The 23,169-nt window shown below is 37.3% G+C and overlaps 1 protein-coding gene across 4 annotated transcripts in view; it reads left to right on the forward strand.

Moving 5' to 3' along the window:
• Positions 1-23,169, forward strand: part of LOC104594500 (Insulinase (Peptidase family M16) family protein) — a 55,463-nt gene continuing 32,294 nt past the window's right edge. For 2 of the 4 annotated variants that reach the window (XR_016082520.1, XM_088898093.1), the window contains exons 1-10: positions 1-476; positions 796-867; positions 10,328-10,374; positions 10,558-10,715; positions 11,229-11,333; positions 12,005-12,078; positions 12,241-12,336; positions 12,431-12,550; positions 21,668-21,901; positions 22,485-22,633. Coding sequence is in view for 3 of the 4 variants with exons in the window: in XM_088898093.1 (XP_088754219.1) it covers positions 122-476; positions 796-867; positions 10,328-10,374; positions 10,558-10,715; positions 11,229-11,333; positions 12,005-12,078; positions 12,241-12,336; positions 12,431-12,550; positions 21,668-21,901; positions 22,485-22,633 (1,410 nt within the window). In the remaining variant the exon portion in view is untranslated. Of the gene's footprint in view, positions 477-795; positions 868-10,327; positions 10,375-10,557; positions 10,716-11,220; positions 11,334-12,004; positions 12,079-12,240; positions 12,337-12,430; positions 12,551-21,667; positions 21,902-22,484; positions 22,634-23,169 lie in introns of those variants that run through there. The other 2 variants (XM_088898094.1, XM_088898095.1) reach the window with 2 other exon arrangements.

Consider the following 23,169-nt stretch of genomic DNA (forward strand, 5'->3'; position numbering starts at 1 on the left):
TACATGGAAATTAATATCCATAACCCTCCCGGTCCTGTTTTCCCCGCCGCTATAGAAGGGTAATCGTGACGCAGAGTAAAGGGCAGCTCCTGAAAGAACTTGTCTACTGCGAGGGGAAGAAATGGTGGTCGAGCTGTCATCTTCTTATTCTGTTGCGGACGATATCGTGATAAAGTCCCCAACAGATAGGCGTTTATACAGAATTGTTCATCTCTCTAATGGTCTCTGTGCTCTCCTTGTTCACGACCCGGAGATCTTCCCAGAGGGACCTCCCGACACTTCTAAAATTATTGAAAATGGAGACGTTGAAGAACAAGAAAAACAGCACGAAGGTGACAGTGACGATGATGAAGGCGATTCTGAAGACGGAGACGGAGACGAAGACGAAGACGAAGAAGAAGACGAAGACAGAGAAGATGAGTGCGAAGAAATGAATGAGAAGAAAAAGAGCGGCGTTTCACTGACTAAAAAGGCTAGTTTTCGTTTCTCCTTTATTTTTTCTCCATTTTTATTTACATTAATTAATAATCTCCAATGCCTGGGGCAGAGCCATATTTGATCATTATTATTTTATTTAGCTCAGTGGGATGAGTTTTATCAGTCCTGTTAAGTCGAAACAATTCGGATTTCGTGAACCTCATCCGGGGAAGAATGAAGGTCATTTTCTTGGAGTTGTTTTTCTTCCCCAGTCAATTTCCATGATCCGAAGTCTTAGGTGTTCTCCCTCACGGTTTACTGCAGTCAATTATTGATTTTGCAGAACCCTATTTGATGGCTTGCACGTTTTGCAGGCAGCGGCAGCAATGTGCGTGGGAATGGGGAGCTTTTCTGACCCTTTCAATGCGCAGGGTCTTGCCCATTTTCTAGGTTTGATTTTTCACCTGGTTTTACATATCCTTTCTTAAATTGCAACTTATATTTCATTATTTATTTATTTTTCTGCTGGCATGATAAAATGGAGAGCATTTAGTTATGAGAAACGGGGAGTTTGTTTTTGATTTGCTTGATATTTTTTCCCTGGCCTTTAAATAGGATCGTAGAACATTGTAGAAACTAAACTATCTATCATCTATATTCAAAATCAGATGACATGGACGTTTCATATGACTAAGCAATTCAAAATAACTATGTAATACATAATTCTTAGAGTTTGGTTTTCCTTGAATCGTTGTGAGGAACTATGACAAAAATCTTAGAGGGTTCAACCCCCTCCCCTATCACATGGGAGGTAGCTTATCATATTTGCACCTGGATGAACTAGAGTACTTTTATTTATTTATTGTAGAGAATAGATTGGCATGACAAGTAAATGAATTTTATGATTAGAACGAAATCAAAGGGCCCTTTATTAAGAAATCATAACTAGAAGTATGATAAAAAACATGGAAAAGAAAGATAAAACCCCTATAAACCCCTAGGTTGACTTTATGATTTACCTATCTTTATATTTGTTCGTTAGCAAGGTCAAAGGTATTCCATTTTTTGTTAATAAATAAAAAGAAAATTTTATTAATAGGGAAGAAAAAGTACATCAAAGAGGGTGCTGAGAGATCACCAACATACATTCCAAAAACATGAGAAATACAAAAGAAACCAAAAATAACTCCTTGAATACTGATCAAATAAAGGCCTAAAATCATTTCCAAGTGCTTCCTTTGAAATCCCTTCAAATTCTCTCTCTCTTTTTTTTTTTGGATCAGCAAAATTCCTTCAAATTCTGATAAGATGAGATTATGAGAATCCAGTCCATAATACTTCTCCCACAAGTCACTGCGATTTGGTCTCTCTCTTGAATTTTATTTTCAAAGATTCTTATGTTTCTCTCCTTCCAGACTTCCCAGCAAGTGGCAAAACGTACACAACTCCATGCAGTATTTGCCTTGGTGTTAAGACATTGTCAGAAGAAAAAGTACAATAAGAACTGAAAAAATAAAGATAAAAAGCACTATGCTCACTCAGATGGATTCCCTGATATTGGTCTCAAACGAGCATGCAACCCATGATCAATTAATCTTCCTAAACCAGGATTTTCCAATTTGCAGCCCTATGGTCATGTGAGAGCAACCACAGAATTTATGTGGTAAGTCAATAAGTTGTGTTAACTTTAGGGCTACAAATATGACAGAAAACATTGCCCTGGAATGTTCTCTCATTTAACCAATATTTAAATAACCATTTAATACTTGAGCATATCTAGAGATCCCTTTTAAGTCTTACACCAAATATTACTGACCAAATCAAGCCAACCAGGTAAATAACATAAAGAGAGAAATACCTTAACTAAATCAGATCAGGAATATAAAGAATATGTACAACTGATGGCTGCTTTCTGGGTGCTAACAATAGGTAAATAACAGAGGAAAACAGAGACAATTTTTTTTTGATGATAAAATAAAAAAATTATTACAAGAAAAAAGAGGATTATAAGAAAAGATGACAAGAGATGACCCGAGAGAAGAAAAATGACCCTTCACCCAAACAAAATCATCTGCTACCCTCTACCACTCAAAACAAACAAAACCTGCCAAAACAATCTCCACTCTAAGCTGAATTTACATACAACCTAACCACCCAAACTTCATATTCACCAACTACCAAAAAAATGACAAAAGAACACAACAAAAGAACTTGGGACTCCAACTTAATACCACTCAAAACTATCCTTGGCTACTAGGGGTGCAACTTGGGCAGGCCCAACTCCAGCTTGCAGTGACCCAACCCAAAATTTTACACAGGCTGGGACTGACTAGCCCTTAGATAGACCACACCCAGCCTGGTCTTATCCCAACCTGAGCTTGGCCCGATTACACACATACATACTAGACCTGTTCATGTGCCGGGCCGGGCTTTGTCTCTGTATTAACAGAATATACTCAAGCTCAACCCTTATATAAAGCCTGAAGCCCGGGCCTAGGCCCGAGCCCATCCAGAAAATTGGAAAAAGATTTTTTTTTCTTTTTCTATTCAATAAAAATTATTTTGTTTATATTAAAATACTTCAAAACCTAAAAAATAATGAAAGATCTCACTATTACTTGAAAAAAGAGAAGAATAATAAAGAAAAATATATATTATATATTTTATTATATAAAATATATTTTTATTATATAATACATTATCAAGTTAGGCTTGGGCTCGGGCCAGGCTGTTTTGAGAAAGCCCGAGCCCAACCCAAAAAAGGTCGGGTCTGATGTTTTAGGCCCAGGCCCGAGCCTGAGCCCGTGGGCATGAAGTCCTGTCCAAGCCCATACATATATGCATATCTATTTGCATAAGCACATACATACATACATGCACACATTTATGTCAAATTTTAAATGGGTTCATTGACCAACCTGAGCCCAACCCAAGTGCATCAAATTTCAGTATGGGCTAGGCCTGGGTTGGGAATATCGGGCTCAGGCCTTAGGCCGAAATCTTAGGGTTGGGTCTGGGTTGACCATAAAATTGGCCCAGCTTGCCCTACTTGCAGCCCCTATTGGCTTCTCATCTTCTTTAGATACTAGAGTAAGAACTTCATGACTTCTCTTAAGAATTTTCTTAGATTTCTCCACCTTTCTGGTAGGCCCAAACGCAAACAAGCCACCTTTCAACTAAACCTGAATGGCTCGATGATTTTTTATGCATTCTGAAGTGTCTTACTGTGTTCCACAAGGTCAACTCTTGAGGAGTGCCTCCTAGGGGTATCCCTAAATATTTAATTGTCCAGATCTTAATACTACACTCTAATAATATCGCACACTCCTCCAACTCCACCTGATCTAAATGAATCCCCTTCAAATCACGTTTAGAGTGATATTTGTTTTTGGATCAGCAAAAGGATTTCATTAAAAATAAAGATTAAAGCATAATACAACTGTTGGAAAATTCAACACCCTTTGGTAACAATTTTACATGTTTGCCCAGAAAAGATTTGGCCTGCCAACTCCCTGTTTAGCTAGTACATCTGCTACCCTGATACTCTCTCCACAATGGCAAGAATTCCCTTTAGAAAGATGGAATCTTGAGTTTGAGTGCCTCCAAATTCTCCCAAAACAATGGTGTCATCTACAAATTGCAAATGAGAGATCACCTTCCCTTCTATACCCACTCTCATCTTCTTGAAAAGCCCTCTATCATCTACCCTCTTGAACAATTTGTCCATCAATTCCACCACCAAAATAAATAGCATGGGTGATAACATATCCCCTTGCCTTAGCCCTCTTGAAGCCTTAACAAATCCCTTGGGAACTCCATTCACTAGGGTTGGAAGATGAGTGGATTTCAAATATTGCACCATCCACCCTACCCATTTTCTGCCAAATCCCATTTCCATCACAATCCATCTCAAGCACCCTCAATCTATGATCATAGGCCTTTTCCAAATCTAATTTATAAACAAAACCTTTCTTCCCTGATTTCCTAGTATCCTCCATTGCTCCATTGGGTATGAGACTTTAGAATTTGGTGATTTTTAAATAGTCCCCTGTTCCGCTAATGTGGTCAAGTGAAGAACTTCCCTGAATCTCATGGAAGAAGCAGGGAGACAGTTATAGAATGCATTATAGTGTAAGTGGCACATTGGGTAAAGACATTCTTGCCTTTCTTGAGAAATGACATCATATTGGAAGTGGGGAGAAGTGGTTGGGGCTGGCTTGGGTACCACCAGAGATGGGCTTCATAAAACTTAATTTCGATGGTAACAGTTTGGGCAATCCGGTGCCATCAAGCTTAGAAGTGTTTTAGCGATGAGGAGGGTGATGTGGTAGCTTTGTTCTTTGGATTCTGGACCTATTGGACAAGGGGATGCCTTGAGAGCAAAGTTGATGGCTGTGATCCATGGAGTGCAGTGGTCAAAGAAAATGCAGATACGCACACCAATTATTGAGGGTGAATGGGTGATTAGAAGGTAGTAATTGGATGGATGCTGAACAAGGGTGAACTTTTATGACAAGGATAAAATGGACTGCCAATAGTATTGTTAATGTTTTAGCCAAACAAGGGGTAGAAAGGAAATAGTTGTTTTAGATATAGTTGTAATATCAACACATAAGGGGTTGAAAAGAGCAAATCAGTTGCTTTGGTTGCTCGATTTGGAAAGGGGTCAAAAAGAGCTACAGATTTTTTTTTTTTTTTTTTTAAGCAAGGAAATCAAGTTTGAAGTAGGGAGGGGATCCAGGGTTTGATTCTGGATGGATTGCTGGTTTGGGAACAATTTGTTAAAGGATGATTTTCCAGAACTATTTGCAATTGCGGTGGATAAGGAGGCAAAAGTGGCTGATTATGTGCATTTTCAAAATGGGGATCATGTTTGGAGCTCGTAGTTTAGAAGAGCTCTGAATGATTGGGAGATTGAACCTTTTGGACAACTACTTCAGAAGCTGTACAGCATGCAAATTGATTTTAAATCAGAGGACAGAAGGATGTGGTCAGTTGATCGAAAGGGTCATTTCACAGTAAAATCCTTTTATAATAAATTGACTCAAGAAGACGAGCAGGATTTCCCTTGGTATGTAATCTGGAGCAAGTATATCCCTTCAAAGGTGGTTTTCTTTGTTTGGTGTTTGGTCTGCCTATCTGAACAAGATTCTTACAAAAAACAATCTGATCAGGAGGGTGATTTAGGATCTTTGTGATTCAGCACTATTCTTGAACCAACTTAGGTCTAGATGTGTAGCACAAACAAAGAACTAACAGAGGAAGATGAGAAGTGATAGAAATAAGATGAAAACCCTAGGCAATTACACCTAAGGGTGAGGGCAACCACGCCCTCAACTTGGCAATCACACCAAATTCTGTAGAGAACTTTCTTTCTTCATTAGAAAAAACTGTCCTTCAAATGAGCTTTACAAGCTTAATAAGAAAGAAGCTTCCAAAGGAAGAAACTTGCCCCCCAAGTTAGCTTGCACAATAAGCCACTTACAAAAGAAGCTAGATTAAACTAAACCTGCCCCAAACAATTACAAACATAAAGCCAAACAAAGGGAACTTACTAGACTAAGACCTGTTCTCAAACATAACGCCCTAAACATGCAAATTACAAAAAATACCCTTGCTATCCAGAAATGTAAGAATACCAAATAAGTCCTGTCCAGCAGCAAACTCAACCACACATAGAGCATCTTAAGGTGGACTGAAGACTCTAGGATCTTCCCAAGTTGATCTACTGCTAACCCAGCTCCCATGTGGGCTCCATGTCTTTGTAATGATGCAAAATGAGCATAGGAGTAGCTTTGGTTCTCTTTTGATATGGCTTAAGTTGATCCTTATCAGAGGGGAATGGTGTGTTATGTAACAGAGTAGAAGAATCAGCTGACCACCTGTTGGCTGTTGCTACATTGCAGCTTTAACCTACAGCATATAGGTGAAAATGTTTAGCATTTTTTCCATCAAAAGTTGCTGCTCTGCATCAGTGGAAGCTTTTATAAAAGGCTGGCGGACCCATGGTCTGAGTAAGAAAGGGAAATTTCTATGGCAATTGGTCCCAGGAGCAGTTTTCTGGTCAATATGGCAGGAATGAAACTCAAGGCTCTTTTGAAGCAAAGGCTGTCAAGAGGAGGAAATGTGGCAGAAAATAATGGGGAAACTGTTATCCTGGTCGTCTGCACACCTATCCAGAGATAGCGTTCCCTTTAGTTCTCTCCTTTAGTATGAAAATCTTTTTGTAATCACAAACAGGATAGTGGTCTAATGTTTTTTTTTTGTAATTTCCCACTGTATAGCCTCTGGTTGTACATAGGTCTTTTTTTGTTCTTGTCTAATGAATTAATACTTTACCTCTTCTCAAAAAAGGAAAAAAAAAGAACACATAAGTGGTGTGGATTATCAAGTATGCTGTCTACTCTCTCTGTGTATAAAGTTGTACATATCTTTTATTGTTTATCATCAATAAAATACAGCGCTATTATCCATGAAATAGAATCCTTAGCAAGGGAGATGAATGTTACTTTTAGATGGGTGAGAAGAACAGCAAATGGTATGGCAGACACATTGGCTAAACAAGGGGCTATAAGACAACAATTTTTTTGGGCAAAAATCTGTAGTCTTTTCTGGTGAGAATTTTCCAACTTGATGTAATTCCTTCAATTTGAATTTTAATAAAATTTATCCTTACTGATAAAAAAATAAATAAAATACAGTTATTTGCCAAAAAAAATCTCATGGATAATGCCCTGGCAATTATTTTGTAAACATTAGTTTTGAGACTTATCAGCCTCTAATCACTAGGGGAAACTGAACTGGGCTTCTTATGCATCAATGAAATGACGGTAGAATTCATTTTTTTTGATAAGTAAAACGATTTATTAATTAAAAAAAGATCAATGAAGGAGTACATAGATAGTGCTTCCCTCAAGAGACGCGAGATGCTGCCTCCAGAAAACCCTCAAAGTTACAACATAGCCCAAACAAGTTGATTCCTAAATCCTATACAACCCTTGCTTAACGACCAGGTCACTGTCTCTGCCTTTGAAAACTGACAGAAATGTTTGTGGTTACAACATAGATCTCCTCAATGCTTCCCTAAACGACCAGGTCACTGTCTCTGCCTCTGCATCTTTCAGCCATGCAGTTACTAATTTGGAATCATCTTTAATTAATAACTGTTCAATGTTCAGCTCTTTAGCAATGTCTGTTCCTTGTAGAACTGTTTGCACTTCCTCACTAACTGCATCCGCCTCTCCAATAGGACCAGAAAATAAAGCAATAATCTTTCCCTGTGCATCTCTGAAAACTCCCCCAATCCCTGATAGCCCTGGATTGCCTAGACTGCTTCCTTCAAAATTTAGTTTGATGATGCCTTCTTCGGGTTTGGGGGTCTCCATTCCACCACTGGCTTATCTCTTACAACAGTGCTATTGGCCACTAAATCCAAGTTCCTCCAAATACCATCAAAGGAGAAGGAAAATAAGTGATCTAGAGATTTGGACCACATAATGGCCCTGTTTATGATGCAATCCCAAACACCAGTCTTATCCCTCACTTTATCTATGAATATTCTGGCATTTCTTTCCTCCCACACAGTACAAACCAAAGCAGACACCTCCACAAGACTCTACCTCTTCTCTTTGGCCACCTGAAGGTAGTAGGGTCAAATAGGCTTTTAATCTGCAAAGATTCTAGCCACCTGCAACAAAAGAGATCAAAAAGCTTCTCCCAAAGACCTACAACAAAAGGACAAGAGATTGATAAGTGGTACCAACTTAATGGCGGTAGTGTTCATGCCCTTTTCTACTTGGCCCCTTTCGTGGAACTCCTGGAATAGCTTCATTAAGTCCTTCTTGATTACATCCCAACTTTCCTTGAAGAAAAGCCCTAGCAAATCCATCCAGATCAGGTGCTTTGTCCCCACTTATTACCTCCTCTTCTGGTTCTAATTTTCTTCCCACATTTTTGCAATCTTCCCACATTTTTACAACAGTGCTATTGGCCTCTCGACCCTTTCCATCAGTTATCATAGGACATCAAAACGGGACAGCGATCAGATACTACCCTTGGTAAAGCTTTTGATATTGCACATACCATAATGTTCCTTCCAATCTGTGGTCAATAAAAGCCTGTCTACCCTGCAAAAACAACATTTGATTGCAAAATTGACCAAGTATATTTCTCATTCACCATGGAACATGCTTAATCATGTATTAATTGATTACTTTATTGAATCTTTTCATGGTCGTGGTTAGCCTTGAAGAGATGGTGCTTTTCTTGTCACAACAATGGGTGACATTGAAATCACTTCCAATCAACCAAGCTTCTTGGACCCATCCTCTGACAGTCGACGGTTCCTCCTAGAATTTCTCTATGCAAAGCCATCCAACTTGTCTTTCAATCTGTCACTGAAAATCCTCCACCCCCTCCCACCCCAACCAAATCCTCTTCACATTCAAATCTGTTCTAATCCCACATGGTTAAAATACCTCCTGCTTTACAGGACCCAGGGTTCATGGTTTTTAATTAGATGCGCTACCCAGACCTCCCACATTCCAACTAACAACTCATTGAAAACTTTTATTCCTTTCATCTTCCTTCCCATCCTTGTTACCCTCTTACATTTTCTTCTCCAATAAGATGGTAGTAAAATTTCATTCTTACTTGCCAAACTATATATATATTGAGCCATTTGAAACTTTATGACACTTAACTCAACTCAAGTCAGCTCAGATCAGCCTTAATCCTCAACTGCAAGTCTGCAACTTTTATGAAGCTAAAAAGGGCAGCCCAGTACATGAGGCTCCCACCAATGTGGGGTCTGCGGAGGGACAGATGCACAGCCTTACTCCTGCACATACAGAGAAGCTGTTTCCAAGACCATGGAGCAACCAAACCATTGCACCAAGGCCCACCCTCTGCAACTTTTATGAAGCTGATAAAAGAACAAGAACTTCGCCACTTTATACTTATATGATATTTTTTGATCAATAAAACTTATATAATATTTCATTAGTGACCAAAATAGAAGGCACCATATATGTAAATAGAATGTATAAGGAATCACTTCCAACAGTGAGGTGCAAGGGCCAAAGCATAGCGTTTAGATGTCAAATAAGGAGCAAAAGCATAACTGAGCAATAGAGCAAAGTACAACTATCCTGGGTATATAGAACCCATTACAAATGAGACCTTGAAATGCTGTCCCTGAATGGACTATCGGCCACATAATTGTCAAACTTTGGAACCCATCATCCATTTGAACAAGATGTTCACTCTGAAAGCTAATTCCATGGCTACCATGACCACTGTTCCTCTATCTGCTAACAATCTGTGTGTTTCTTTGTCCACCTTTACTCATGGAAAGAAAGCCAAGAAACAAAAACTCAGGTTCTTGTAGCAGAGACAAAATCTTAGCTATGAAAAAGTTACCATCACCTATTGGCCTAGAATGCACAATAAAGATCTCACTATTAATTTGATGGGCTCAGTATTTGATTATGAAGTTGAGTTTTAAAACACCCTGGACTGGAGTGGAGGTTACTCCTTGATCATACACAATCTACTAACTGAAAATTTCATTATGTTGTAATTTAAAAACATTTTTTTGGGTGGATAGATATAATCAAAGGTCTTGCATGGTACTATGAATCATTGCCATGCTCTTTGAGGGTGAAAATCTAAAAGCTAAAAGCTGACAACACTGATAAAAAAGCACAATAAAAAACAACACTGATAAAATAAGAAAGAAACCCTGTCAAAAGGACAAAAGAAAGAATGATAGACAACATGTGCATTTTAAATATTTTATTCTATTTAACCAAGCTAACTTCATCATTTTTCTGCTTCAAGATTTTTTATGCAAATATATTTGGTTTTGAATTATGATATACAAGCACATGGCAACTCTTGTGTTTTGCAGAACATATGCTCTTCATGGGAAGTACTAAATTTCCAGATGAAAATGAGGTATTCTAGCTTTTATTTCATTAGTAATTGATTCTTGGCCTATTCTAGATAAATATGTAAATTGGAGTAACTTTTTTTAACTAGTTTAATTTGTTTTTTTCCACTTTTTTTATCCACCTAGAATAGGAGCTTTCATTTGGGAGGCTTATCATGAGAAAATTTAACACTTTTGACTTGCTACAGAAAAGGAGATCTCACTCCTGCTTATCTCCTCATTGGTGTGATTTTTACAAGGCTATTGGTGAATCCTGCTTTCACTTTCTAATCCCCTATCCATTTGCTGCTGGTCTTTGGTTTTGGTCTCTTGCTTTGATTGGTTATAGGTGGACTCCTTCCAACAGGTGAAGCCCATATGCTTCCACTTCGTTTGTGTGGCCACAAAAGAGAGGTAGTATCGTCATGGGATCTATAGGCACGCTTTTAGGGAAATAGAGAGCCTGTCACAGGAGCTTTGGAAAGCTGGAAGTTTTCCAGTTTTTATCAAAAACTTCCCATTTTTATCACCACCATGTTTCCAGTTGGGTAAGAAGGACTGCAAATGGGATGGCTGAGACTTTACCAAAACAAGGGGTCTCTAGACAGCAGTTGTTTCAGGCACTACTGTAACTTTGTTTTGGAAAAACTAGACAGCAGTTGTTTTTGGGCACTACTTTAACATCGACTGAGGTTGGCTAATGTCTTATTGGGTGGCTGAAACCAATCCTTTTTACCATTCAGTTTTCACCAATTAATATAATTAATAGGATTTATTTTGCTGATAAAAAATCTCCCTGAGTTTTGAATTTCTACTGAGAGTGGTGATATAGTTGTCATTGGCATTCCGACTTTTACTGTCTTGTTTTCTAGTATGACAGTTACTTGTCAAAGCGTGGGGGTTCATCAAATGCATACACAGAAACTGAGCATACATGCTACCATTTTGAAGTTAAACGGGAGTTTCTCAAGGGGGCTTTGGAAAGGTAAACCAATGACTTTGTTAACTGGCTGTTATTTTGGAATTCATAAAATTTGATTACTTATTTTGATGTAGTAAAACTGGAAGTTTAGCTTTCTCAAGTGCATGGTTGTGATAAAAACCTGTGACTATTAGATTTCAAAATTAAAAAGCACATTATTGAAATTTCAAAGTTAGGAAATGCATTTGTAACATATTTCAAAGTTTTTGAATATTTGTGTTTCGAGAAAAGGCAAAGTATAGAATTTCATTCAAAACAAGAAAACCCCTGTACAACAAGTGGGTGTATAAATGGAAGTCTATGGAATTCAGTATTATATTTGTTTGGGTAGTTTATAGAATGGAGCAAGGGTCTGCGCTGATTTAGAGTGATCCTGCTGGTGGTTGGCTGAGGACTTAGATGTGTGTTGGAGAAAGATTGTGCTTAAGAAACTGAGGAGGCAGTTAGTTTTGGAGACCTGGTTGCTGCCTTGCTATGTTTTTGGAGGACAATTTGTACATTTTATATATATCAATCGATTTGTTGCCGAAGGAAGCATATTGTTTTTAACAGAGTTAGAATTTCTGTTGGATTTATAGATGTTAGTTTCTTTCTGTTTTCAGGATTGCTCAATTCTTTGTTTCATCTTTAGATAAAGCTGAATCTTTGAATGTTAAGGTTTATTTTCTGCTTAGGTTTTCTCAATTCTTTATTTCACCATTAGTCAAAGTTGAAGCTATGGAACGAGAGATATTGGCTGTAGATTCAGGTCGGTTCCCAGTTTGTGTAGCTTCTGGTCCTCATTGTTTTGTCTATAATTATGAATAACTCTGGTTCTTCTTATTTTCCATTTCTGTGATCTGTGTAAGTCTTGTGCTGATGTTAGGTCTTCTGCTTGCATGGCAAACCATTTTTGTAAAATAAAATATAGAATTCAATCAGGTTTTGCAAAATGATGCTTGTCGTCTTCAGCAACTTCAATGTTATACATCTTCACAAGGGCACCCTTTTAACAGATTCTTTTGGGGTAAGCATGTAACATCCTAATAGTTCCTTGTGATGTATATATCTTGCTAATTTCTGTTATAAAGTAACTTAGTGCTTCTCATCTTGCATGGAAGGTAATAAGAAGAGCTTGGTTGATGCCATGGAAAGAGGAGTTAACTTAAGGGAACAAATTTTACACTTATACAGAGAAAACTACCATGGTGGATTAATGAAATTAGTTGTCATTGGGGGAGGTGAGCTTTTCTTCTGATAAATTCCTCTTCTTTTCTTCTATGTTGTGGTAAAAAAGAAAGTTAAATTCCATATCATCTTTAAGTACATGACAACATTGGTAATTTTATACACAGTGTGGGATGGGTTGAGTGCAGGTCATGGCCTCCCAAGAGGTGTATGGATTCTAAATTGATTTTTTTTGGCACTGAAAGAATTTATCTACATATTGTACCTCTGAATGCACCATACAATGCTGGACAAAGGCTGGGCCAATCTGTATGAGGGGTCTCATTTGGAAGTTTTGGATATATAAATTGCATTTTACTGAGATTTTAATTACATGGAATTTCTATTTGTCTATATTTTTTCCCATTTTTGTAGATAACAGTGGAATTTGATAGGAAGATGAAAAGAAAAATGAATTTTAAGACCTAGGTTTTGTAATTTTTTGGTCTAATTTCTTAAACATACCGTGGTTTGACCAATTAAGTATACCCTGTGGTTTTCAAAATTACTTACATATACCTTGTATGGTCCCTCTTGACACAAATAAGCTCTACATTAGTAAAATGTTTAGGGCCATTGACATCTGATGTCAAATGCCTATTACATTTTATCATAATCCTAATTATACCTTCCATGGTCAAAATACTGTTCTTCAAACTATGAAACCTAATGCAGAACCCCCTGCGGCCCTGACTGTCCTCAGCTTTTCCATCTCATCTTCTTGAGCACCCCCCAAATTATCCTCTGCATGCCACTGAGCACCCCACCATCTCACTGAACTTCTTTTCTTGAATAAATTTGACAGAGGCATATTGGCAACTGCTGTCTACTACATAGTACATACTCATCCAACAGGCTACAGAGAAGAGTCAAGAAAGAAAATGGGAAATTGCAATGCAAGCATATTTGGCATTTATATACTGCTAGAAACTTCTGTTTAAGGGCTTAAGGAAGAGGTGGCACAAATAAGTTGGGTCAGAGGATATAACATAAAAACAGCGATGAGAGCAAACAATGGAGAGATGGAACTGTGAGGGACCACGGATACAACAATAGAAGTAGACAAAGAAGAAAATAGCATCACTTTAAGGGTTCCTTGACTGTTCTTATTTCCTTTATTGTTTTAATTTTATTTTTCTCTTTAATATAAATTTACATATACATAAATTTCATCTTTCTGAAGATAAAAACTGATGGGTGATCCAACATGATTTATAGGTTGGATTCCTTGATCACATTCACTAGTGTGTCTTGTTCTTGTAGTCGTGATTTTTGTACATCCAATTCCTTTTCTGTCGTTTGGTTCTCTTTCCTCTTTCTTTCTTTCTCTCTTCATTCATGTGTTTCATCTTTTTTTTGTCCCTTAATTTTTGGAGAAGAGGAATTTCATCATCATCATCATCATCCATGCCTTATCCAAACTATATGGGGTTGGCTTCACGAATCTAATGTTTGGATTTCAGATTTTAGATTTTGTATTGTTGATGTTTCCTGAGTCACTTTTGTGAGTTTATGGATATTGGGTCAGATGTGATTAGCATATTGTGGTTTTGAGGTAGATAAGGTTGACCTTTTTAGTGAATCTGTGCCATGCAAGTAATCGTCTTTTGGGTATTCTCTGTATTTGTTGATTGTTACAAGAAATTAGTTTGTGTTCTGAAAATTCCCCTTTCTGTTCTATTTTGTATTTGATACTGAAATGTTGTTTTAGAATCTTATTCAGATCACTCGCTGGTTGGGCTATATTATGTCTTTTAGATTCAGACGTTGAGTATATTATATATTCTGTTTTCCTTTTTATGAAACGAAAGAATTAGAGAAAAAGAGCTAAGAGTTATAAAAATAGCTTTCGTTTTCTCTTGACAATCTTTTTTGATGAATTTTCTCTTGACAATCTTTGTCAATCCAGCAAACATAAATAATTGTTTTAGCTAATATTTTTATTTCTTTACATGTTTTAATTGCATTTTTGATGATTTTTCGTAAAAGTTTCAAATAAAATGAAAAAAAAACAATTGAATGCGTATTTGAAAATATAAAGAACAGTTAAAGGGCATTTTTGTCCTTCAATTTTCTGTCAATCTTAACAGTTAAATGCTTTAACATGGTATATTTAAGTGTATTTTCTGATTTGATCAGTGAGCCTGTTCTGGGACTGATCTCAGCCTCCTGTGTGTAATTTCTTATCAATAAATGTTACTTTACCTTTTCCAACAAAAAAAATGGTATATTTAAGTAGTTTCTAAAACTACAAGGCATATTTAAGTAGTTTAGTCAAACCATATGGTATATTTAAGTAATTAACCCATTTTTTCTAGTTCTATTTTATTTTTTAAATTCTTCCTGAAGTTCTATTTTTTTTTGATATATAACCATGAATTTCATTAACTTAAGGGAATAAGTAAAGTGTACGATACAAGATAAAGTGTCAATGATAGATAAACAATCTTATCTCTCCCCTACAATTTCCTTTTTTCTTACAATTGTGTCCAGAATAGGTGATCTCTCCCATCCGTTGTTTGGCTACCTAGGAATTAACATTTCTTTTGACCTATTGTAATCTTACTTCTATATCTTGTATCAACCATCCGAACTTCTTCTTCTCATTGTTGTAATTCCAAATAGTTTCCCCGTCATTTTGTAGCCTTCCCCCCACAACCTTGGAGTATCCTTAAATGGTTAACTTCCTACTATCCAAGATTTTTGCCCATTGTACTCTTTCCAACAATGCCATAACCTAGCAAATGGTGAGACTGCTTTTCACATTCTAATTTCTTGTCTGTTTGTAACCTCTATTTGGGAGTGGTTCTTTGACCTCTTTGGGTGCAGGTGGACTTTGCCTACAAGCTTACCTAGTGTGTTTGTAGGTGAATTTTTTAGGTGGCCAAGGAAAAGAGGAAGACTCTTATGGAGATTAGGGGTGTCAACGGTATTCGAAAATCCAATTTTGAACTTGGTATTCGACATAATCAAATCAAATTCGGATAATTCGAATATCTAATTGGTTGAATTCGGATATCCTATTCATACCGAATAACTAATCGGATTTGAATTTGGCCCTTGGCCCCTTGCGCCTTGTGCCTCAGGCGCAAATTGGCCCCTGCACCTTTTTTGCGCCTTGCGCTTTTAAAACACTAGATATGACCTGATTTGATTCGATAAATATCTGAATTCGACCGATTATTTAATTCTTATATATAATATAAGAAATATTTAATGTTTTATATAATTTATATATAATAATTAAATTATATAAATAATTTATATATTTATATATTTTATATAAATAAAATATTTATTAATTACCTAATATAATTAATTGGTTGAATTTGAATTGAATCGAATATTCAAATATTTAATCAAATTTGAATACTAATTTTCAATATCCCTTGGATATCCAATCGAATTCGGATATTGCTTGATTCGATTCAAATTCGATTTGTTTACACCCCTAATGGAGATGCACTAGGGCCGTTGTCGTTTGGACAATGTGGGAAGAAAGAAATGCGAGACTCTTCAAAGATGAGGAGAGAAGTTTGGAAGCAATTTTAGACTATATCCTCCTAAGGGTGATTCATTGGGTTAAGACCTTGGATCTATTCTCTCCATTTTCCTTTGATGACATAAAAAGGAATTGGAGGGAAGTGGCCCTTTTGTCTACAAGAAAGACTGGAAGAGTTCAGCTTTGGGAACCACCGTCAGAAAGCTTTGTAAAACTTAATTTTGATGGAAGCTGTTTCGGCAACCTAGGCCCTTTAGGCATAGGAGGGTATTCAGGGATAAAGATGGAACTTTCTTAGCTATATTTTTGGATCCTATTGCCCAAGGAGATTCAACTAAGGCTGAATTGTTTGCTGTATTGTATGGGGTCCAATTAGCAGAAAATCTAAATTTAAGAAGGCTGTTAATAGAAGGAGACTCCCAAGTAGCAGTAAGTTGGTTAAAGAATAAAAAGAAGGCAGCTTGGAGCTACCGAGATTTGGTAAAGAAGAGCAAGTGGCATTTGAGAGGTGTAACAATAACTTTTCAATGGGTTCCAAGGGTTGCTAATGGGATGACAGACTCTAGCAAGGCAAGGGGTTGAAAGGGAACAGTTATTTTGGGCCAAGTTGTTTTAAGGTGTGAGTGTGCAACTTCTCCTGTGGGTAAGGGAAGGGCAGGGAGTTTTATATGTTAATGGGTAATGTGTGTCTGTATTGGTTTCTGTTGTTCCATATGCTTTTAGGGGTACCCAGACCCCAGTTGTAATCCTATGTATATACTTGTTTATATTAATGAAATACTTTCAGTTATCTATCAACAACAACAACAACAACAAAAAAAAATGTCATAACCTTTGCTCTTAAGGAGTCACCTGCATCAATGGACCTAAGTATAATGCAATAACTTTACCCTCTTCACCCCTAAATACCCCTCCAGTTCCCAATAATCCTGGATTTCCAGGCTACTTTGATCAAAATTGAGCTTAGTGAGACCTTTTTCCGCTGGAGAGAAGAGAGAGGATTATGACCATCTTATTAGTTGAAGAATTGACTACTTCTAGTTTTTAAGGATACAATTGAGAAAGTTTTTAAGGATTTCAGCCAACAAGCCACTCAAATCATAATGTTTCCAATTATAGCTTCTTTGCTTTTTTTCTTTTCCAAGAAGATTTTTGAGTTTCTTTCTTCCTAGATTGTCTAACTTATTTCTGTTCTTGTGCATTTCCACAATTCTTCCCTGCTTTTCTTTGGCCAAGCAACACATTTTGGAGTGAAAAGGCTTGGCGCATTAGCCAGAGGATTAGTAAGTGATAGCAGGTCTGACCATTGGCTTTACACTGGACACACAAATAAAGGGAAAGTACCACTTAGATCTCTTTCTGTGGAGAAGGTTACATGCATTAATTTTCTCATGGATAACTTCCCAACAAAAAGCTCCAACCTTAGGGGGGATTGGCTTGCATCATACCTCCTTAATTGGAAAAGAATGCAAAGAGCTAGAAGGGGGTTGAGTTGAGGCTAGGAATGACAACGGGGCGGGACGGGGACATGGAGCTACTCCCCATCCCCGTCCCTACCGACGGGGACAAGGTTATCCCCATCCCCATTGGGATCCCCACTCCCTGTGATTTTTTATAATGTCAACCGTTTTGTTTTTGCTTTTATTTTATATAAAAAAATTAAAAATGAAATAGTTAAAATTTATAGTCCTATTAAAAAAGCTTCAAATATATTCAAACATATTCAACCATATTTTTAAAAATACTAATATACATACATATATACATATGTAGACGTATGCGTGTGTGTTCTCTCCCCAGGGTGGGGACCGGGGTCCCCGCGGGGCGGAGAGTGCTCTCTTTGTCCCCGTGAACGGGGATGGAAATTTCTCCATTCCTGTCCCATGCGGGGGAAAATCATCCCCATCCCACCCCCATTTAGGGCGGGTCTATACATTCTATTCTATACGGATGTATGCCTCTGCATATTATTTTTGGCCAATATCCCAATGTATTAGCTAGATTTCTTGCAAATCTTTTTTATGCTTATTGATTATCAAATGTATTGGTACCTAGTGTTATTTTACAATATGCGTTGGAGAAGATAATTTAATCCATGATTTCCAAAAGTGATAAGAAAAGTTCCCTTACAATCTAATTACATGGTTTGGATGTTGGCATTGGATTGGCTTTCATTTTGGGTATGTGATGGTTCTATGAGTTTATCACCTACGTTTAAAAATTCAGATCAATTGGAGAATTTGGATCCTTCAGTGACCAAAAAAGGCTGGTATTTTAGTCTTAACATGGAAATTTATTAAAGGGTATTTTTGGTCTTTGTGAAGGAGTGGAATAGAGTTCTGAGGCCTTAGTGAGTGCATCTATTAATGGTAGAAGCTTGTTGAGTCAAATAGTCTAGAAAATTTGAGTTCTAGATTATGGGATCAATTAATAAGTCTTGCATTGAAGTCAATTATGTCCTAGGAAGTGAAGATGGTCAAATGTCTAGTCTACAAAATTGGATAATTTGGGATTGGAAAGTCTAGAATGAGTTTTTGTGGTGTTTCTTATGTGGTTGAAAACTATGAAATGTATTTAGGTGTGGTTGCACCATTGCGACCTGGGTGACTAGGGTGGGAGCCTTGTGCGCTGGGTTGCCCTTTTAAATATTATGAGCTGTATTTAGGTTGGTTGGATGTCAAAACCATATTGGAAATATGAGTATGGATGGTTGGAAGTCTTCTTGGTTAATCTATTTATATATGTGGAATAAGTAATAGGAAGTTAATCTTTTTCTCGAGTAAACCATTTCATTTTTGATAATTGTTGAACTTCTTCTGTAGTTCAGCCAACTGGCATGTGTGCCAATTGCCATGTGTTCAAGTGCCCAAAGGTCAAAACCCATAAAGCATGGCATGTTTTACATACTAAATGAATATTAAATTGAACTGTTACTCCTGTTTTTTGATACATCTTTTCTTGTTGGGGAAATGGTGGTCTTGGCTTGGGTAATTTGCAGAAGAAGAATGAAGCTCTGTTGGGGAAATGGTTATGGAGGCTAGGGCTGTTCACGGGTCGGGTTGGGTCGGTTTACTGCGGTTTTTCCAACTGACCCGACCTGGTCGGGTTACCTGGCATAGAAACCGAAACCGACCCAGTGTTAAGCAAAACCGACCTAGTCGGTTTGAGTCGGGTTGGGTCGGTTTCGGTTCTAAGTTCATCCTTGTGATAAAATCTTGCTAATTTTAAAAACAGTCATAAATTGAACATCATTTCAGCCATCTCCTATGATAAAATTTAAATGAAAAGTTAATCACAAAGGCTGTTCATTAATCACTATTCACTAATCCAAAGTTTCTTGCAACCATTCAAAAACTAGGTGGCCTGATGGGCCTTGGAACTTCATGTTTGAACTAGAAACTAAGTCGGTTTGGTTCAGGTCGGTTTCGGTTTTCTTGTGTGAAAACCGAAACCGACCCGAATCATCGGTTTAGGAATTTACACAACCCGAAACCGACCCGTGCTGATGAAAACCCGGCCGACTCGGGTTGGGTCGGTCCGGGTTGGTTGGTTTGGGCCTTCTTATGAACAATCCTAATGGAGGCTGACAAAGGAAAAGGATAATATGTGGGCTAAAATTATCCTAAGTATTCATGGGCAAGAGGTAGATGGCTGGGACATGGGTGTTTTATCTAGGGCCACAAGAGCTTCTCCTCCCTGGAAGTCTATTCATGCAATTCATCCGTCCTTCCTTCCTTTTATCAGGTATGACCTTTGCTCTGGTAATTCTGTTAGATTTCGGGAACATATCTGGGTGGGTGACACACCTTTGAAAGAGCAGTTTCCTTCTTTGTTCTCTCTCTCAAGGTTTAAAAATGAGCCTGTTGCTACCTTCCTAACCTTTTCTAATTCTGGCCTTGATTGGAACCTGGGCTTTCGAAGGGCTCTTAGAGACTCCGAATTGGATTCCATTTCTAATTTGCTCAAGATTCTGGAGGAGGTAGTTGTTGACCCCTCTAGATTGGACAATAGGATTTGGGCTCCTACTCCCTCGGGTATCTTTTCTTTCTCTTCTTTTTTCAAGGAATTAACTCATTCCCAATCGGCACTTGATTTTCCTTTCCCGGTTCTGGAAGTTTGGGGTAGACCAATTCCTCCTAGAGTAGGTGCTTTTTGCTGGGAAGCTATCCTAGGAAAGTGTAACACTTGTGACTTACTTCAAAAGAAAAGGCCAAGTTGGTGTTTATCCCTGCACTGGTGCATCTTATGTAAGAAGAATGGTGAGAGCTGTTATCATGTATTAGTTTCCTGTTCTTTTGTATCATAAATCTGGTGTTGTTTTTTTTTGTCTTTTTGGTTGCAGGTGGCCCACCCCCCAAGTGTGCAAAGCTTGTTTAACTCTACTTCAGTGGGGGGTTTAGAAAAGAGGGGTAAAATCTTGTGGAGATGTGTAAGAGCTGCTGTATGCTGGACAGTGTGGGAGGAAAGGAATCAATGAATTGTCCATGAAAAAGAAAAGAACAAAGAAGCCATCATTGATTTAATCTATGTTAGGGTGGTTCGTTGGGTCAAGTCTATGAAGCTATTTGAAGGATTCTCAGCGGGAGATATCATTAGAATTTGGAAAGAAGTAGCCTGGTCCGCTCGGTTGATTAATTCCCCTGTTCCAACTTGGTCTCCTCCAACTTTGGGGTTCACTAAATTGAATTTTGATGGCAGCAATGAAGGAAACCCAGGCCCTTCAGGTATAGGTGGAGTGTTTAGGGATGAAGAAGGTTGAATTTTGGCCATGTTTTCAGGGCCTATAGGTTGGGGGATTCTCTGAGAGCTGAAATTTCAGCAGTATTAGAAGGAATAAAAAGAACCAAACAGCTGAATATTAGGAAGTTGCTGGTGGAGGGTGACTCTAGATTGGCTATTAACTGGCTGCAAAAGGAAGATGTTAGCTTGTGGAAGTTCTCGAATGAAAAAAAGAAAATTTACCAGCTCACTCAAGACATGCAAATTCAGTTTCAATGGTCCAAGAGGAGTGCCAATTCTTTCACAGACTATTTAGCTAAACAAGGGGTGGGAAGAGTTAGTTTCTTTTGGGCTGTGTTGTAATGTGATGTTTTACTTTTAGGGTGGGGTAAGAGATTTTACCCCCCTTCCTGTTGTATCTTCTTCCATCACCTTTTATTAATAAAAGTTTCTGTTATTGATAAAAAAATACATATTTTTTTGTAGTACCTTGTTCATGAGTTCCAAGTTTTTTTTTTGCTGGCCTCAGCTTGGACTATCAAGTGTTGGCATGACATCCAAGTGTCCAGCACAGACTGACCGTATTGGGCCTATCCACCCTCTTAGCCTTCCTCTTTCTTCTTGCTTCATATGATTTTCTGCCATCTTTATTAATGTGTGGTTCTCTCAGGTTCTCTATGTTAATTTTCCTGCTCCATTCCTTTTTTTTTCTATTTTTGTTTTCTTAAATTAATTTATCTGATTGACCTAATCAGGCCCCTTTTATTGTTTTACTCACAATCTTGTAGGGCTTATTCTATTCTATTATATTTAATGTACAAGATAGAATGGCAACCAAAAAGACAGTTTCTATGTTGTATTTTTTTAATGTCTTGTCCTATATAAATTATGGTTTTTCCTTGTGTTGCAGAGTCTCTAGATGTGCTTCAGAATTGGGTTGTTGAGCTGTTCAGTGATGTCAGAGATGGTCCTCGGTTAAAGCCTGATTACCAGAAGGAAGGTCCTATCTGGAAAGCTGGTAGAATTTACAGGTTAGAGGCAGTTAAAGATGTTCATATCCTCAATTTAACATGGACTTTGCCGTGTCTTCATAACGAATACATGGCGAAACCAGAAGACTATTTAGCCCATCTGATGGGGCATGGTAAGCTATATTATTTACTTTGGTGGATTTATCTCTGCAACTTCAAATTAACTAAAACTGATCTAAATATGTTAAAGATATTGGAAAATATCCCTTGTGGTTCAGTACTTTGTTGGGCTTTTCTGAGTGCAGTGCATCATTGGGACAATGCTGAGATACAAGATGCGATATGTGCTCAAAATTTTAATTTGCCTAGAACTGTTTCAAATTTATCTAAGATATTGGATTACATTCTATTGAGTTTAGTGCTTTATTAATATCTAGTAATTATAGTACTTGGTTGTTTTGAGGAACTTTTTGGTATGGATTATGGTATATGTGTTATTTAATATTGTTGGTATTTGTGTCATTTAATGTTGTTATACGTGTTATATCATGCATAGGGGAAGTTCTGGCATTGCATGCACATTAGTTAAGTGGTTCTTTGTCACTGTTCTTTAAAGGCCTTAATAGGGACGTAGATAATACTTTTATTCCTTTTTACATTCACTCTTTCTCTTTTCTGTTTCTTCTTTCCAGCAAAACATAGCCCAAAACATATAGAATAAATGTTACATTGACTAGATAAAATCTTGATTTTCAGAGGGCAGGGGAAGCTTGCTTTTCTTTCTAAAAGCTAAAGGTTGGGCATCTTCATTATCTGCTGGTGTTGGAGATGAAGGAATGAATAGATCTTCTGTAGCATACATCTTTGGTATTTCTATACATCTTACAGATTCTGGCTTAGAAAAGGTATCTCTTATTACAGATTCTTGTTGTTGTTGTCGTTGTAATGTTATAGTTCATACTTGTGGAGTCCATATGGTTGAGTGGAGTCTGTGTCAAGTTGTTATAGTTGGTATTTTAATTTTTGAAAAATGTATTTATTGATATTCTCTCTCCATTGTAGTTCTCCCTATCTCATGAAACAAAGTTTTGAGTCCACTTTGTTTAATTATTTATACTCTTGTCATTGATAGTTTCTTTTTGTTTCTCATTATTTTCTATTTTCTTGGCTTGGCCATTAGTCGATGATAATTCTTTCTTTGCTTCCACTACCAGCTGCTTGCCTTAGTCAAAGGGTGAAGTCAATGTTTTGAAAATTGGAGTATTGTAAATTGAATAGGAAGTTTAATCAAATTGAATTGTAATCATAATATTATCTTTATTTTCTATATATTTGTAAAAAAATTCAATATGTATAGCAAAAAACTAAATAGTTAAATATATATAAAAATGATTTTACACCGTTTTCAATCACATTCATCACATATGTATTTATCGAAACA

This window comes from Nelumbo nucifera, chromosome 2, assembly GCF_055504915.1.
Source record: "Nelumbo nucifera cultivar China Antique chromosome 2, China Antique-T2T, whole genome shotgun sequence".
Lineage (NCBI taxonomy): Eukaryota > Viridiplantae > Streptophyta > Magnoliopsida > Proteales > Nelumbonaceae > Nelumbo > Nelumbo nucifera.